Source organism: Ambystoma mexicanum, chromosome 3p, assembly GCF_040938575.1.
Source record: "Ambystoma mexicanum isolate Mex_15411 chromosome 3p, UKY_AmexF1_1, whole genome shotgun sequence".
Lineage (NCBI taxonomy): Eukaryota > Metazoa > Chordata > Amphibia > Caudata > Ambystomatidae > Ambystoma > Ambystoma mexicanum.
In genome coordinates this window covers 1,087,405,486-1,087,425,187 of record NC_090925.1, presented here as the reverse complement: position 1 = coordinate 1,087,425,187, position 19,702 = coordinate 1,087,405,486, and the positions used below count along the sequence as shown (strand labels likewise).

Here is a 19,702-nt window from a genome sequence, read left to right as displayed (position 1 = left end):
GGTTCTTCTTCATAGGACTCCGAGCTGAAGTCGAAAATTGATGTTTCCTCCACTCCAAGGTTTGCAGCTCCTAGGCAGGACTGCTGGAGACAGACCGAGACCAATCAGGACCACTGGCACCAGCATTCATTCACCCCACCCAGACACACTGGCACCAGTATGTGGATTGGGACCAGACAGTCCCAGCCCACTTCCTGGCAGCAAACACACATTGCCCTCCAAAAGGCTCTGCTTTCCCAGGCACTGGAAGTCCATATACAGATTTTCCTGGCCTCACAGGCCAGGAAGAAGGCTAAAAGACAAGATGGCCAAAGGACAAGCGAAAAATCTTGTGGCATGGCCATGTGTGACCACTAGCCACAATTAGTAGCCAAACGCGGTAAACGCTGTGAAGCTAAAATGAAAAGTCCCAAAAAGTAGAAAAAATGTACTGCTGCCACCACCTTCTCCATTTAGCAAACGTAGAGTAACCAAAAATCCTGAGTGTAAATCTAAGGTAAAACAAAATGTGTACCCCATTGTACTGCATTCAGGAAGACCCACTAGAACACGCTACACCAATCAACTCACTATCCCACACATCAACAGGGCTAAAGCAGGAGGGTTAGACTTCCCCTACATGGCACCGAAGCTCTGGAACTCACTCCCCACCGCTCTTCGAGCTGAAACCTCGCTCCCTGCCTTTCGGAGAAATCTGAAAACAGCACTTTTAAACTAACACTCCACACTCATATCCCCAGACCTACATCATACCCTCCACCATCACCTTTCCTAATTCTTGGATATTATCAAAAAAATTGCTTGTCAAAATGTATGTATGCTGTTACTGTAACTAAGCTTTGCTCACCTTTTTGTAACAAGCGCCACAATGCCTAAGGGCTGATGTGCGCTCTATAAATGCGAATAAATAAATAAGATGCTTTGCACAATGATAAAAAGTTACCACAAGTGATAACAAGTTACTAAAAGTAGTAACACAGTAACAAGGCTAGGGGAAACAATGTTTCCCAGTACGGACAGCCTGAAGGACATGTCAGTTTCCCCATAACAGATTAGCAAAAGCCAGTGTAGTGAAACTTTAGGCTTCAATCAATGCACTATAAAAAGAATAGGTCAGATTCAAAAATAAAATCAAAAAGTTTGGGGGTCCATAGAAATGGAAGGAAAGGTGCATTTAAGAGGAATCGTTCCTAACACCCACCCGCATGAGGCTAGGGAGGTGAGCCCGCTCGACAACACCCTCCCATAGGGGTTGAGAAAAGAGTGACCTCACCGAGAGAGACTCACCCTTAGGGGACAAGGACTCCCATTCCTGTGAGGAACTCCCAAAGCCAACACAATTGATGGCATACATGGGACTATCTAACATGTCAAATACTTTGAGTACAAAGACTTAACTGAAGAGAGTTAAAATTTACTGTCATCAGGAAGAAAAATAGGTTTTCCCTTTAAACGGAAATCTCCAATCCAGTGCGACTAGTAAGATAAAAGACGCGTACTCGTCACACGAAGGAGGAAGGAGAGAGGAACACATATTGAAGCAGGGGAGGTCCCCTTGTAGCTTTACACCAGCAGGAGGCAGAGCCGCAGAAGGACACGAAGCCCGCAAGACCCATACTTGCTTAGATCCATCAAAGCAATTGCTGGAAGTACAATGTGCGGAAGAAGCAGAAACCAGAGGCGACTGAATTCAGAGATCTGGTGATGATGTGATCATGTAATCACCATGGTGGGCAGGCTGCGCATACAACTACGCTGTTAAGACCTGGGGGAAGCCACAGCAAACTGCATGGCACCCTTTTACGATACCGAGAAGGAACAAGAAACATCAGACAAGGATGCTGGTTAAAGCAAGAAGATACTAGATGGAGAACCAAAGTAGGTCCCTGGGCCAGAAAAATCCTGCCGATATTCCCTGCCAATAAGGAAGGTAATGGGGAACCCGGGAGGAAGAGTAAACTAAATGTGACTCATTACATGCTCCTAAAAACTCACCCAGTGAAAAGTAGAAAAGCTGGGAAACAAAGTTAAAACATTTCAACTGCTTTAAGGGAAGAAAGAGGAAAATAAACGTACCTGGAAGGGAGATCGCTATAATAGAAATACAGGGAGAAACTCGTCAGTTGAAATGAGAAAGGCTTGGAAGTAAGTAAATTTAAGAAACTTGACCTGCTGTAAGGAACGGAAGAGAATAATAGACATCCCCGAGAGTGAGATAAATAAGACAAGGACACAACTACCATGGGAAGAGGAGAAAGATTACCCTGCGATAAGAGCTAAAAAGTGGAATACAAGGGAGAAAGAATATGATACACTGAAAGCCTGAAACCTCTATGATAAGTAAACTACAAGACAAAATAGACCAGGAAGGGCTGAACTATAAGTCTCCAGGAAACCAGAATCATCTGGGAAACTACACTTTACCCCTTAAGATTGAACTAAAAATTAGACGAGAATTAAGGAAAGCCTTTTCCAATTGGGAAAGTACCGTTCAGAGACTCATGATCGAGCTACACAACCTTATAAGAAATTTCAAGAAAGACTATTTGAAAGTTACATATTGACCAGGAAACTCAAGATTAAGAAGAAGAGTGTATGAAACACCTATCAGAAGGGATTAATTCTCCTGACCTTCGTAAGTTAGTGGTAGGGTCAGTTAGCATTGTTTTTTTGGACAGCGGACATTCTTTTTGGACATTCGCAGACGACTGACGATGACCTTAGTTATTCATATAGGTAGGGAACACCCCATAGTGTTAGGGATAGTTAGGCATTCATACTATTGTTTAATACACCTTGCAAATGTCCTCCGAGAAGCTGCATCCTCCTCCTGATCAGCCACAGTGCATAGAGTACACTAAAGATACACTTTTGCTGAACCATCAGTCAACACCCTGCTTAGCCAGACTGGTACAAGACTACTACCACTGCTTTCTTTAAAATAAAAAAAAGTATGGCAATAGCTACTTTAGATCTATTATGCACACCAAGTAGTCAATTTCTTCTGCTCCCCAAAGAGGTGAGATGTGCTAGGGCATTTCATTAATTGTGCCCATTCATTATTTGATTATTTTTTAAATAGACTTTTTTTGCAAAACTTTCATTTTTTTGCAGATGTTGCAAAAACTTCACTTTTTCGACTTTTTTTTTTTAAAAAAATGCAGTTTTCGCAGTATTTTGCGGGATTGCTATTAGTGGATGGTCTGATTGTTTTCACTGGCCCCTTATGCACCTCCTGCTGTTCCCTAACTGGCCATAGGCCTCTCTGAACAGCTGCTACAACAGCGAGCTTACTCTGAAATAGACCTACAGGAAGGGGTGCTTCCTGAACATGATGAAGGCAGTGTGCTTCCACCACCACCACCACCACTCCACCACCACTAGATCCGCCTAAGCAAGTGCCTGCTCATCTGGAACCTTCTTCACAGTACAAGTTCTATGCAGATGCCTGTCCAAACCGACACTTTCCAAAACTGTCCAGGTCCCTACTCCCTTAGGCTCAAAGGACAGATCTATGGATATTTTGTCAACGCTACAAACGCTGATTTTAGAGCTTCAGCAACAGTTCCCAGTGCCACAGTTTCCTCCTTCCTTTCAGCCTTGTGCTTTTCCTGTGGAAGGTGGCTTGGTTCTTGCACCACCTTTCGAGGCTCTCTCGACTGGCTATGCTTCTGCCACCAGCCACCCTCAAAAGATACAGATACCAATGCAGAGGACTAGCCCGATGGTTCTTCACACACTGACAAATTTGAAGATCTGTTGCCAGGTGACAAGTCCACGGATCTACCCCCAAGAGATACCCCACTAGACGAGTTTGGCTCTTTTCATGCTCTCATGTTGCGGGCAGTGAAATTATTTTATTTTCTGCCAGATTAAAAGAAAAGGAGGGTTTCCTTTATCAAAGACGGGTGTCCACCAGGAAGCCAGTAGTAGCCATCCGTGTGCTAAATGATATTTAGGTGGACGGCCATCTGGTGATGAGGAATATGTTCTCAGCACTGCCCACGAAAGATTGCTTCGAGAAGGACGTATAAGGTCCCGGATTCCGCACCTAAATCCTTCTGCACACAGCCTCGACTCGGTCATCCCTGCAGCCTCCCAAAAGCGCTGTGCAAACCCTTCATCCCCTTGGATGGTGCCCCCCAGACAAAGAAGGCAAGCAATTGGACGCATTAGGCAAGGGGGTCATTTCTATGGCTGCTTCAACCATCAAAGCAGCAAACTCTATGTCAATTCTCCCGCTAGGACTGTGAGCTCTGGTATAACCTGTGTCCAAAACACTTGACTTTCTACCTGACGATTAGCAAGAGGAGGCGCGTGTACTTCTGCATGAAAGGAAAGTTGCGTCAGATCATGCCATCTCAATTGCTGTGTTTGTTTGTTTAATCATTTGTTAAGCGCACCAGACTCGCGAGTAAGAGGGCGCAGTGATATGGAGATGCAAGACTTACATAGTTGCGTATACATAGGTTACAAAATTTACATAATAGCAAGATATACAGTTTTTACATGAATACAGTATATATATACAATGTACAAGATAAGACGAAGAAAAGAATAACCAATGAAATAAATAAATGATCAGTAGGCAATGTACAGAGGATAAATGTACAGTCGTCCGCTGTTACTGAAGGATGACCAAGTCGCTAAGGAGGTGGGCAAGTCCTCTAAAGGTGGTGGGAGACTAAGGATCCGTAGCAGTGATATGTTTTATTAAATTTTTCCTGAAATGTAAGTAGGATTGGTCTGCTCTCAGCTCCTGAGGCAATGAGTTCCAACTTTTAGCTGCCTTAACAGGGACATAGACTCAGGATTCCGCAAGATGGGTAATGGGGCTGTGCTACTTCGTCAAGGTTGGCTCAAAGCCACCAACCACCTGAAGTAGTTGAAGGTGGTGGGCATGCCTCAACACCATTGATTTATTTTGCAAAAAGGTGGATGAGACCCTACAGGTAATCAAGGCAGATAGGTATACTGCTCGTTCTTGGAGTACTCTCCAAGCCAGTCCTTTTGTTCAAAGAAATCAAGATTTCCAAGGACTTTGAGGGATTACAGATCTTTCTACTGTCCGCAGACATCCTGCTGAAGCAATGCCCAAGAGAGTTACAATGAGAGATCACAAGCGTATCATGGAACCAGCAACGACGCAGCATTTCCTCCAGAAGCCAAGTGCCAAAACAAGCCTCACCAGTCTCCAGCTCAGACCCCCCACTTCAATGCCCCAGTAGGAGGGTGGCTCACTAACCGTCACATAGTGGAAGTCCATCACCACCGACGAATGGGTATAATACATCCTTCAACAAGTCCATATTCCAGAGTTTATTGGGTCACTCCCCTCAATGCCTCCTGTTCCAAAGGCAGAAAAACTCCTGTAGGAGGTGCTGTCCGTTCTGACAAAGGGAGCAATCAAAATTGTACCAGTGCATCTGCGGGGGGCTGACGTGTACTCCAAATACTTTCTGGTAAGGAAGAAGTCGGGAGGCCTATATTGGATCTGAGAAAAAAAGTCTCCACACATGTGTCCTAGAGCTTCGAGCGGTGCTCTGGGCCCTGAAGTCCTTTAAGCCTCTGCTGCAAAAACAAGTGGTTCGTATCTTCACGGACAACACCAAAGGTCCAATGAAAGACAGTGGGGAAAGTTTAAACAGCCCCGGGATTCTTCCCAAATACTTGGCTTGCAACTGCTTCTGAACTAAGGAATCCCGTTGCCACCATGCTGTTGTCCCTTTAGGGAATGAAAACGCAGTCCTTTATACCATTTCAACACTACAATCAATCTCACATACACAATCACTCGATTAATTAGAAATCTTTAAGAAATTGATATATATATATAAAAATACAAATTCGTACCAATTTTTTTTAAAACACCAACACAGAATAATTTCTGCCATAAAATGAAGCTTTTTTCTTTTTTTCAATCACCCTAAGTGCAATTCGATCTAATATCTAACTTGCTGACTCTTAAAAAATAATTAAGAAAACCCTCCAGTGGAAATAATCACTCTCCCACTTACTATCTAAAGCTAACAGAGACCCTGTGAAATGTCAAACACTTCTGTCGAACACAAAAGACAGTACCTAGTTTACAGGTTACTTTCGAAAGGCATCCAATGTCTTCAGTAGACAAATCCTCGTAAATACAATCTCGAGGTTCTGTTTGAATCAATAATACAGTGCAACGTGTTGTCATCTATACATCACCATAAAACACCTGACATGTTTCGTTCTTTTTACTACAGTAGCTGCATTATAAGAACTTCTTCAGGAGAAAAAAACACAATTTTTACGACAAAGGTCTTCACACTCAAACACTTCTTCATAAACCTTAGGTGAAAACAGCATGGAAAAACAGCCATTAATAATGTTGTTCACTATTGAGCACGCCTAAACATAAAGGAGTAGAAAATCTCCTGTCCTGCTGTTGGCTCATTGTGATGGTATTTTTTAGTTAACACCTTCAAATGGATCTGTAGACACGTCTTCAGAGTAGACTTGCGATCTAAAGACCAGCATCGGCCATCCACAGGGTGCATGTCTTAACATTCTTGGCATTCCCCACAGCACGTTAACACTCTTCTGTTGGGCGCTTCTAGAGATGTCATTTTTCGTCAAGAGATCTTTTAAATTAGGTCCTCTTTTGAAGGCATAAAGTGGGGTTCGACTGGACACTCTGCATCTGTCAAAATATGCCTGTTTTTTTCTAATGATCTTAACAACTTGGTTAGCTAAAGGAGTGTATTTACTGACAAAAACTAAACTTTTCTTCGCTTTTGTTCTGTCACGATATTTCAGAAGTGCTTCACGGTTGTTATTCTTAGATGTTTTAAGTACCCGTCCGATTATTTTCTTCGGATATTGTCTGGTGTGCAATTTAGAACTCAAGTTTTTAGCTTCAGATAGAATCATTTCTTGCATGGAACTATTCTGTTTCAGGCGCAAAAATTGGCCGAATGGCAGATTCTTCCTGGTGTGTCGTGGATGGCAACTATCGAAGATCAGGAGGGAGTTGCGGTCAGTAGGTTTGTGGAATGGTTTCACTTGAAGGATGTTTAAACCAGTATTCGCCCAAATTTTAATATCTAAGAAATTGATTGCCTTATTACTTTGTGTGGAAGTAAACTTGAGGTACCGGTTCTGGCAGTTGATCCACTCCTTGAATTCACTAAACAAAGAAGCGTAACCATTCCACACAATCAGGATATCATCAATATAGCGACGCCACAAACCCAATTTCGAAAAATAGGGATTTGTGGGCCTATAAATGACTTGCCGTTTAAAACTTTCAACAAACAAATTTTCTGCTGAAGGGGCCACAGACTACCCCATTGCTGTGCCATGGGACTGATGATATAACTGGACGTTGAAACAGAAATACTTTTCGGTCAAAGCCATCTCAGCACACCATAAAATAAAGCTATTTGGTGTCTTGCCCTCTGTCCATTTAGTAAGCAGGATCTCCTCTAACACCTGTAGAGTTTCTTGCTATGGTATGCAAGTGTAGAGAGACACAATGTCTAAACTCACTAGCAGTTGTTTAGTTGGATCAAACTGCATATCTTCAACCATATTGATGATTTCGGTGGTATCTTGTACAAAAGAGTACATGGTCGACACAAAAGGTTTCAAATTACTGTCCGCAAACTTAGACAATGGTTCTAAGAGTGCTCCTGTTCCTGAAACTATCACACGTCCCGGTGGGTTCACCAATGCCTTATGAATTTTAGGGAGGATGTAAAACTTCGGTATAGTTGGATTTTTTACCACTAAGTAATCGCTATCTTGTTTACAAATCCATCCCCTCAACAATGCCTTTTCCACTTAAGTTATAATCAGTAGAGATAATCTGTCGGATCTTCTGTGATCGGTTGATAGAATTCTCCATCTTCCAATTGACGATTGCATTCGGTTACATAGTCTTGTCGGTTCATCATAACTATAGCACCCCCCCTTATTGGCTTTTCGTAGGATAACCTCAGGGTTGGTAGCTAGACTTCTCACAGCTGCTTTTTTCAGAGTTATTCAGATTTTGTAAGTCGTGCAAAATTCTCTTAGTAAACACTACGGCCTCAAGAGTGCGGTTACCAGCCGGGCGATTGAAGGTGGATTTGTTTCTGAACCCACTTTCATTATTCTGATCATCAAAAGTGTTTTGATAAAAGAATTGCTGTAGATGTATTTTACGTAGCAGTTGTTCAATTTCGACATGCGTTCTGAATTTGTCGTAATGAACAGTAGGGACGAAACCGAAACCTTTATTTATCATGGACACTTCTGCATTCGGAGAATCGAAAGATAAATTCACTAATAGGTTATGTTGCTGCGAAGCAACCTCAGGGCCTCGTCCCAGTTGTCCAGATCTTGGCGCTGTTCTAAAAAACCTTGTTGCTGTTGTGGCGGAGCTCCACTTGTGCTGCCTTGGTTACTGGAATAGAAGTTCCGCCTATTCCGTGTATTTCTCCCAGCCCTTCTTTGGTTCCTTCCATGGTTCCGGGAGCATTTATAACCTCTTTGGTGGGTAAAGCTGTTGTTACTCGAACTACCAGAGCTGAACGAGGTGTTCCCGAAACTCACCTGTCCCCGTCCTCCTTGTTTCTGTCCTCCTTGTTGCTGTCCTGCAAAGGGATCGTAGCCTTCCTTCGTGTACCAAAATGCATTTTCGTGTGAGAATTGTAGTAGGTCTTTTTTCATTCTAGCTATGCGGTCCTGAGTACAATAATCTTTGAAATCCGTAATCTCCTTCATAATTTCCTCTATTTGTTTTTTGTAGGTTTCGAGGGGCACCAGTTTATTTTATTTCCTCTTCCATTTTATCGAGATCGCCCGATATTTTGATAGTCATTTCTCGGGCTGTATCGATAATTAATATTGTCCAATCCCAGCCGCACTTATTCACTATGTAACTCCATTGGATAATGAAGTCCTTATTATCCAAGAACAAGCGGGGCTCGTTAAGTACCACTAAACCCTGTGGGAGAGTCCCTGATCTCAAGTATTCAATCATTATAGAACCGTGCAGCTCAGTACGTATCAATCTTTTCTTTAGCTGCAGCAGTTCATCCCAGTTACTAAGGTTTGCTACCAATGACCCTTCCCCCTCCTCTGAGAAGAGTGAAGATTGGGCACGGACAACACCACTACCATGTTCTATATTTGCAAGCATGGGGGGACCCGCTAACCAATTATGCTAGCGGAAGCCCAAGCATTATGGTTGAGGACACAGACGCACAGGATGTTCCCGATTCCCTTCCATCTACCAGAGATCCACAATATGATAGCGGACTCCCTCAGCAGGGAACTCCGATCCTGCCATGAATTGGGAACTTCACCAAGACCAGATGGGGCATGCCAGAAATCTACCTGTTTGCATCAGCGACCAACAAGAAATGCACAAAGTTTGCGATCATACGGGGAGCAGAGGGGATGTGCTATTGTGGGAAGGAATTATTCTCTGTGGTGCTTCACTCTCCCCAGATTCCGCTTAAGCCCGACGCCTCAGTGCACTCAAGGAGAAATACTGCCTGATGATCCTAGTGGCCACAGGAAATGTGGTATTCTACCTGCTTCACCTGTCAGTGGCCTCCTGCATCAGGTTTGCACCCGCTATCCGACCTCCTCTACAGAGACGGCGGGTCTGTCCTACACCACGACCCAGCATCCCTAAACTTGACGGCCTGACTCCTGCAGCCCGCTACCTCCAGACTGCCGAGACATCTTTGCCATGGCATGAGCACCATCTACACTTATGTTACAAAAGCAAATGGAAGCGCTTCACTGTCTGGTGTACATATCAACGTCTGGATCCGTTGCACGTTCAGGCAGCAGACGTCTTGCCATACCTCCCATCCTTGGCCATTGATGGTTTAGCACACATTTCAATCAAGGTGCATTTAGTAGCTATTTTACCCTACAGGCATTCCCCAGGCACTGTTTCTCTTTGGTCCTACAGGTTGGTGAAATAATTTCTCAAGGGACCGTTTTCCCCCTATCGAGCCCCTGCTCCATCTTGGGAACTCAATGTGGTCCTCTCAAAGCTAATAGGCCCTCCTTTTGAGTCTCTGCACAGTGTCACTTTCCTAGTTGCCAATACTTCTGCCAAACGGGTAGGCGAACTAGAGGCCCTCTCCCAGTCTAAGGAGGTCCATTGCACAAACCCTCCCTTCATGCCGAAGGCTCCCTTCTTCATTCCACTCTAATGAATCATTGATTATGCTTGTGTTCTTTGGCTCTCCCTCATCCCCTGCAGAGGGATCTTTGCATTCCCTGGATATTGCCCAAGCCCGCAAGTTCTGTGTGGCTCACACTAAGGAGTCTCACAAATCATCAGAACTGTTTGCGGCTTTCAGACCTTCTGGCAAGGGCAATGCCCTTTCAACATCATCTATTTCGAAATGGCCATCAGTGTGTATTTCACACTATCCTCTTATGGCCGACAGGCCCCTTCCAGGAAGGCAAAGAGCACACTCAAGAAGGGTTGTGGCTTCCACTACGGTGTTCCTGTCCTGTGTTCCCCTGCTCAACATCTGAAAGGCAGCTACGTGGAAGTCTGTCCATACTTTCAGGAGAATATTCAAACAGCAGGGGAATCGATGAAATATACCAATGCTAGAGAATAGGATTTACAGGTAAGTAACTGTTCCTTCCTCATATAATTGAGGCCCTGACACCACTCTTAAATTACCCTTTGCCACGGTTCTAGCACTTGAATTTCATCTAAATCCTTAACCCACTACAAAGTGCAATCAGCTACTCTCTTCCTCTCACCCACCCTACCTGACCCCACCTAGTAGATCATTTGAAGCCATGAAGTAGATTTGCATGGAAAGAAGTCCCAAACAACCGGACCTCCAGAAAAAACAAAGAAAAACAAAAATCAACATTTTTATTTTTTCATAGAGAGCCGACATGTAAGGCTAATCACTCCAGGTCCTACATTGACAAATTTAGAAACAATGGCATCCATTCCTCCTTTGGCCCGAGGAAAGTACTCTATACTTTTAACTACTTTTTTTTGACACACTGATCGCTGAAGATGAAATGATGCCGTCCCAAGCCTTCAGGGAATCTCCAGCGCTTGTCATTTCCTTTGCCACTACATTATCTATGGTTGTGGGCTTCTATCTTCTAGTAGATAATCATCTCTGGTAATGTTACGGACTACCTTTTCCTTGAAATGTATAGGAGCTTTTCATTTAAAAAAAAAATGTAATGTCAGTCTTGGGCACTCTTTTGGGATACTTGACTCGCAATGTTCTAAATGCCATGCAAAAGCCTACTTGAAGTCTCCCTGAAATTTAAGGAAAAGCCTCCCTAAACAATGGACAAAATTCTCTCATTTTGGGGAATCCCTTCTTCCTTTAGTTCAAAAAAATGTCAACAAGTAATTGAGTTGTGTGACTTGGATGGTGATTCCTTGCAGTAGGATTGAGTCATTGCCTCCTGTCTTTATCCATAGGCAAGAGATACTTGATGTAAATAATCTATGCTTCTTCCAAGAAGCCCTTCCTGCAGCATTATAGCCTCTTGCTAAAAGATAAAAAGTATTATTCAATGGGTTTTTGTGGTTCTTCATCTCGCACAGAAACTGCTGATGGAGCTGGTTTGTTGAATGACTCCTCCAATAGCATGAACAGTCAGCCACCCACGCGCAGGCAGTATCCCAATTCGACATACACCATCACTTCCCTTGTACCTGGCACGTCTACATTAGAACCAAGTTCAACCGCCTGCTGGCCAAGCAACATGATGAGCTGCAAGACACTTGCAGCGGTACAGTAGTAAGTAGGTGTGGGTAGCAACGCATCAACTAGCTGGCCTCTGCCACACCTGGAAGCCATCTTCCTGCTCCGGACCTGTGCAATCTCAAAGCTAATTCTCTACACTATCATTGCACTTATAATACAGTCACATAAAAGAGTATACGACTAGCAATATACAGAACCGACACCCACACTCTGGAACAAAGTATGTGGCTGTATGATGGCATGGGACTTCAGAATTTCGTGATCATGCTTTGCAATGCAGTCTTTTGTGGTTTATGGGGTTTACCCAATTGTCCAGTTTTGCTGTAAACAAGTAGTTCACAGTGGAAAGCTTTTGCAATCCAATAATGTACCAAATTAAGTATCAAAGATGTATATGGGAGGGCAAAATAAACAGATAAAAGGGCTTCAAAAACGAGGCGAACCCAGCAATGCAGTGATCAAAGAGAAAAATGCACAAGAAACAAACTCGGATAAAACAAAGATACTATTGTTAAGCTTAATAGTGTGTACACTGCAGAGCTGCTGCTCTCATTGGGTAATGGTCTCCACTTTGTGCCTCGTTTCGGAATATAAAATCAGATTATAAAACGAAAATCTGATTCAAACTATCATTCCAAGACTGATTTTACTAAACAACGATGCATCGTTCAATTCCCATGGTCAATCAAAGCATGAGCTCTGTGTTGGACATCGCAAGTGAGGGTCTCTGGGAGGGGGAGGAGGGATACACTTTGCGTGTTCCATAGCAAAGTTGATGCCACCCCTGTGTTACTATCGTACTTGTTTGTGAGCCAAAAGTAAAGTAAGATGAATGCAACTGCAGTGGAAGCTGATTTGTCAAAACCAGCACACCACCAAATAATGTCACTAGCTCATAAGTGTCTGAAACTGGGAGCCTCTCTCCATTCTTCATATTAAAGGTATCCTTTTTTGCAGTTTTGTTTCACAACTCTGCTACTAACACAAGTTTGTTCATTCTTCTGACACCTTAGATCAATTTCTTCCTGGCTATCCCAGGCAAGTTGGTTGGGTTAAAATGTGGCTCATCGCGAAAGTGTTTTGGCTACTGAGTATTCCATTAGGAAGATTGTAAATATTGACTATATATGTGTAAAGGAATTATGTGATGGATCTTATGTGCTTGACTTACTGGCTTTGCCTTTTTCCATGTTGGAATCCAGCCTCCAAGCATTTTACTCTCTCGTCAGCCCTGGGATTTAAAAAAGGGATCATTGTACTTTGCAAGTCAATGTGTCTTATTCGTGCAGACTGTGAAAAGCGTGCTGGAATACTGACCAATGTTGGATTAAATAAACGTCTGTAGGTTTGGAACTGCCAATCAGGGTGCAACCACCTTCATGTTTACACAGTAGGGACACAGTTTTGAGACTGAATGGGAATTAGACATACACAGAGGCAGGCTGGGTGCAGGTGGAAGGTGGAAAGGGGCTCGTGAACAAACAGCTTCGTCCATGGTGCAGTAAGCAAAGGGAATATGCGAGGGTGTATTATCAAAATTATCTACTGCAGAACCAGGGGACCATGTTCTAATCCCGTCTTTGCACACTCATCTAAACTGTGCAAACTGAAACAAACCCCCTCCATCTTCCAGTGCTGCAATCCATTATTTGAAAATATTACAGGGCTTAAAATAAAATAATCTTCCAAATCCTGCCAGACCTGAAGGGCTAGTGATTAAGCTGATCTACTCGACCTAAGAGAAATTCAACCCATGAACTGAAGGGCATCATCTTTAAAACACACGGCGACGCGTGAAGAAACCTTATCAGCAATGTTAATGTGCCTTTTCCAAAGTCTCCTCATCCTGGACACACTGGAACTCAATTTCCTATAGACTAAAAGTACAAGAAGTCACGCATTTGAAGTACTAGTAGGAGAGGCTAATAAGAGGGTAAAACATTTGGGCAAGAGGTTTTCAGTTTTCGGTGGTTTGAGTTATGGTTCGAATATGCCCAAACGTTAGGACTTTAAGGTTAGGATAAATGATCCCATAAACACTGGACCATCAGCTGAGGCCCAGGAAAGGGTTCGAATGTGATTTAGTGTTTGGACTAAAACAAAAGGAGCACTAAAAATTGAAGGATGTTAACAAAAAGTATATGATTGGCTGCAAAATGATGCAGAATTGTATTAATATGATTTAACAGAGCATGGGGCTATTTAAATAGGCAATGCTTCATGCAGAAGAGGCTACAAGCCATTGCCTACTGTTTGCGCATTGAAGACTCTTGAAAATGGAATAGCAGGGTCATTTGTGACTATAACTACCGATCCAGGAGTCTATCCAAGCTACTTATACTCGAAGAACAACAAACTATATATGCATATTTATGAAGCTCAACATTGGGTAACGTGTCCTCGCCCCCCACCCCACAGCAGGGCTGGGTGCTTTGTGGCTGCAACAGCCAGAACTACCACAAGCACTTGGCTCTAATGCAGCTGCCCCTCCTCCCGGTACCTCACTCCTGAACTATTCTGTTAGGAACGTAGAAAAAAGAACCCATATGAATGGTCCAAGTTGCCTTGTCATTAGCAATTCCTCAGATTTCCCATTTTCTTTCTATGGCACAGTACTTCCAAGGAAGCACAGCTAGCCTCCACTTTGGGTCCTCGCTCTCAACAATGAACGTATTGTGGCTGGTCCAGTGCTTTTTTCTTAAGCCATTGAGCTTGCAGGCTATGGAGCACAGGGTTGGTTTGCGTGCCTCATTGAAGGATTTACATATGCCATGCATGTAGTTATAATGTATTTAAAATACAGCAAACCAACCACAGATATTGGGTTCTAGGGTATACAAGTGATTTACTTGTACTTCCCACTAACATGGTGCATAATCTGAACAAATCTTATCTTTTGATTACATTGTTTCCATGAAGTTTAAGCGTCTGTGGCTCTGTACATGACAAAACCCATAAACATACCGCGACAAAGATGAGGTTACAATTTAAACTTTCATTTGGTGGGGTTACACAAGCGAGAGGGAAAGGAGGGCGAGCATACGCGCTGCAACCCATCTTCATCATAAACCAAAACTATCGCATTGGAGTAGGAAATGGAATGCAAGTAGGGAGACACAGCTTGTGGCTGTTTGGTTATTTACCCCACCCTTTGACAGCCCCATGGCCATACTAATTCCTATGCCATTTCCACCAAGACAGATTTCAATGTGCCTTGTACATTGGTTGCAGATAATTATGTGCAGTGGGCCTGGTACAAGTATGTGACGCGTTGGAAAGTGCCTTTGCACCTTACTCACACCACTCCTAGTCTATTTCCCGGTACTTGTTTTGCTCTTTGCTCACCACTCCCTCATTATCATTTAGCCCCCTCCACTCCTTCCTCCATTCACTATACGACAGATTTTGCGATACTTCTAACAGAACAGACCAAGTTTGTATTTTTTGCTGCATTGCAGAAAATCATAATAAACTGGTGGTTCTCTACACAGTGTCTGCTGTGTAATTAATTGTAATGCTGTATTAGATCTTTAAGTCTTATCCAGTTTGATGGTCTTTATATATGATGCCTCCTAAAATAAATATTGCCATCTCTTGTCTATTCATTACTGTTTATCCTCTGCCATTTGACAAGTACAGCAAATCCCATAACTTGCTTATCAGCATTGCTATAAAGCCTCCATTGTAGTGGTTATTGCTGAAAATTCCCTGAGGCTAATATCGGTAATCCATTGCCTGCTATCAACATTGCTGATCACTTGCCAGTGGGACAATATTGCAGAACTTGATGACTCTTATCCCCAAAACTGTCTGATGGCAATTTCTCCTAATCAAATCTTTCACAAATATTGCTCTGCAAGGGGCAGTGGTTTGGAGGTTAATGGACTTTTGTAGAGTTGGGTCTGAATAGAAAGGCCTCTCAGGGCACAAAGCACTTAAACTGCCTTTAAAATGTGGTTCTGCAGACTTTATTAGTCAACCCGTTCCTTTGTCTCAAAAAAGGAAACATTTCACACAGATTCATAGTTTCTGGGAAATTGTTTGATTGAATCTTTTCCAGGACTGGCAATCCAGGAGAGTCATTCTGTACGCGAATCACAACCATACAAGAACATCAGAAAATACTACATTAAACACAGCTAGTCTAAAATGTTATAGGACCAATGAACTCATGCCAACAAGAAAGGCCCAGGCTCCTAATATTGCCCCAGCCCTGTTTAAACAAACTTAGAACAACATTAAAGTTGCTTGTTTATGCACGTTTGCGAAGCAGACATCCTTCCCATCAATTTGTCATTACTTAACTCTAGCATGTAATCGTAGTCGAGTCTCAAGCCTGTATGCTCCACAACAAATGGCCAATATTCTCTATTTAAAAAGTGTCATCACTATTTGTGCATAGTGACAGGCCCTACCAATTTAGGGTGGGAGTTTTTATTGGGCCTTCAGAGTATCTTAGTTTCGAACCACAATTCTATTTTTGCCAAAGGCTAACCAGTGTCTCTAACCCCTCACCATCCCGGTTTTCTGCCTATAACATTGGGTTAACATAATGGAGGAAGGAAAGCTTCTGTTACATCTGCTACAAGCAGTAGATCGGTCCCAAACCAGACTGCCAGAAAACGGGAGCTTGCATCAAAACTGCCCAGGGTGTTTATCAGCCAAGCCTCTAATCCCCTCACAACAAAGAGAAGTCAGCAGGAGCTTGAAGGGAGAGTAACTTTTAAGCAGAGAGAAGTGGCATTTGAGGGTGGGGGCAGGTAAGGGTGGAAGATAGTTCAGGGAGGGTAAAAACTGCAAGGAAGCTTCAAACAGATGAGGGCAACTTGGAAAGACTAGAAACTAGTACAAATCACACAAAGCTTACCTTCTTGACTCCTTGGTTGAGAAACGCTTGCGCAAAAGCTTCAAAGACGCGGTTGAGAAACCCAGCACCATGCACAGTAACTGTGCCCTTCTGCTTAAATTCGGTCCTGTGGCAAAGAAAATAATGATGCTTGATTAGAGACATTTCATGCCTAGATGTCACAAGTTCAACTAAGAACAGTAGAAACCCCGTGTTGTTGGCACCTGGGCACTGCCAGGGGTCGGGGTCGCTTGTGAGAGGAGTTCATGGTCTCATTGAACGAGTGAATTCACTGTTACTTTTTTTTTTGTACTGTTTTAGGTGGTTCTTTTCCCCTGTTCCCCATCTTCCTTAGAAAAGGGGTGAAGGGCCCCACTATGGCTGGCCATATTTTTTGTTTGGACTAATAGGTGGCGCTTCTTTAAAGGAATGGTTCGCCCAACATTTTTTATTTCAAAAATAGATAGGCAATATAAAAAAAAAACGATTGCCATTTTTTTTTTCGAAGTCCCTATGTAGAATTTTGAGCAATTCAAGCTCAAAGATAGCACATGGGGGCATCCATTTTGTGAAATGGATGCCCGCCGCTGTGCTCGCTTTGGTGGCACTAATGAAGGAAAAGTCAGCCAGCTGTAGTAAAGAAAAGCTACTACTGGGTGGCTTTTCCTTCATTGGTGCTGTATGCGGAGGACGGGGACCGGAGACTACTAGCTGCGTTTTTTTTTTTCTAGGTTTTCCGGGCTGGAGGAGCCCGGAAAACTTAGAAATAAAACCGCAGCTTTAAAAACGTTGTATTTATGTTTGCGGTAGCTTTTGAAGCGACCGCAAACATAAATACCACGTTATTGTGTTTGAAAACGCTGCGGTTTTTCTTTATAAGTTTCTCAGGCTCCTCCGGCTCGGAGGAGCCTGAGAAACTCAGAAAGAAAAACTGCAGCATTTTCAAACACAACCGCGTTGTGTTTCTGCCTGCCGTGGCTATCACTTTGGGTCTTCGGTGCTCCCCCATGGAGCACCGGAGACCCAAAGTGAAAGCCAAGGCAGGCAGAAACACAACGCGGTTGTGTTTACATGCTGCAGTGTTTCTGCCTAAATCTGCTTTCCCATTTGGGGCTCTAGGGCTCCCTGTGGGGAGCCCTAGAGCCCCAAATGGGAAAGCAGATTTAGGCAGAAACACAATGCGGATGTGTTTGAAAACGCTGCGGTTTTTCCTTCTGAGTTTCTCAGGCTCCTCCGAGCCTTGGCTATCACTTTGGGTCTCCGGTGCTCCCACAGGAGAGCACCGGAGACCCAAAGTGAAAGCAAAGGCAGGCAGAAACACAACACGGTTGTGTTTACATGCCGCTGTGTTTCTGCCTAAATCTGCTTTCCCATTTGGGGCTCTAGGGCTCCCCGTGGGGAGCCCTAGAGCCCCAAATGGGAAAGCAGATTTAGGCAGAAACACTACGCGGTTGTTTTCCGCAATGCTAAATGCTGCAGTGTTTCTGCCTAAATCTGCTTTCCCATTTGGGGCTCTAGGGCTCCCCGTAGGGAGCCGTAAAGCCCCAAATGGGAAAGCAGATTTAGGCAGAAACACAACACGGTTGTGTTCGAAAACGCTGCGGTTTTTCTTTCTAAGTTTCTCAGGCTCGGAGGAGCCTGGCTCCTCCAGCCCGGAAAACTTAGAAAAAAAAACGCAGCTAGTACTTATTTAAAAAAAAAAAAAAAATAGCACTTACCGAGGTGCAGCTGCAGCTTTTTTGCCTGTAGTCTCCGGTCCGCGTCCTCCGAGTCCCGGCACCAATGAAGGAAAAGCCACCCAGTGGTAGTTTTCGTTTAGTACAGCTGGCTGGCTTTTCCTTAATTAGTGCCGCAAAAGCCAGCACAGGCGGGCAGCCATTTCACAAAATGGATGCGCCCATGTGCTTGCTTTTTCAATTTTTGAGCTTGAATTGCTCAAAATTTTACATACGGACTTCGAAGAAAAGAAAATGCCAATCGTTTTTTTTTTTATGTTGCCCATCTATTTTTGAAATAAAAATGTTTGGGCGAACCATTCCTTTAAGCCATGCACTATTGCATTAGAGTGCAGCTAGATGAGAGATGGCATGCAAGGGCAAACACAGCTTGTAGGGGTTTGGTTATTTACCCACCCATTCATGACCATGCTAAAACCTATGGCTATTCCCACCCTCTACATGCCCCTCCCCGACCAAAACAAATCCTCGTGGGATCTCTTTAAACTCAATCTATCGATCCGAAACTTCAAACTTTAGCCTGTCAGTTATTTCCAAGCAGTCTGCTGAGAGGCAATAGCTTAATTGCAGTAGTTAATGGCTAATGGTGTAATACACGTCTCAACCAACTGTGCCTTCCACCACTTCATTATCTTTTCCTTGTACAACCAATCAGTTGGGGCTTATGTATAGGTATTAAATAGGCACTGCTATCATATGGTTCATGTAATCACACCATTTGCCAGTGGTTGCAATCTTATGGCCAGGTAGTATCATAATACCACAACCTAGCAAACTACTATCAGATACCTAAGCAAAAGCCCAAACTGTTGGCTTTGCCAATGTTTGTTACTGTTACACTTTCCTGGGTTTATCATGTATAAATCCAGGACAAAAAGTCAGAGAATGCAACGTTAAAACCATGGCTGGACTAGCATCTCCAAAATCGAACAGGGCATGTTGGCGTGCCTTTTTTCCTGCAAATCAACAACACTTTCCCTTCAAGTCCCACCCACGTCCCTTGTTTCTAATAAGAAATGCTGCTATTGCATCACATGCCAAAACGAGCATTTACATTATAATAAATATCAACAATAGCACAGAAACCGTTTAATAATTAGATTTATCCTGGCCAGTGGCACAACCGAACGTGCCTTCAAGCATAACATTCACACATGGGAATAATTCCATCCAGGAGAGGGAGGAGGGGGGACAGAGATTTGTCCTCCTCAGCTTTAGTGGCAGCCCAAAAGTCCCAGCTTTGGCAGGATTGTCCTCAATTTGGAGCATCAACTCTTCTCCCATGCTCTAGGCGACCTTCCAGAGTGAATGGCAGCAATGTATCTCTGCAGGATAGGAGAGGGCTTTCGCCTCTCGAGAATCATTCACAATGACAA

General features: G+C 43.5%; 1 protein-coding gene across 2 annotated transcripts in view; it reads right to left on the bottom strand.

Moving 5' to 3' along the window:
- PRELID2 (PRELI domain containing 2) overlaps nt 1-19,702 on the bottom strand; it is a 712,823-nt gene that overhangs the window by 66,327 nt on the left and 626,794 nt on the right. For both annotated transcript variants that reach the window (XM_069652452.1, XM_069652453.1), the window contains exon 5: nt 16,612-16,717. In XM_069652452.1, the coding sequence (XP_069508553.1) occupies nt 16,612-16,717 (106 nt within the window). The remainder of the gene's footprint in view (nt 1-16,611; nt 16,718-19,702) is intronic.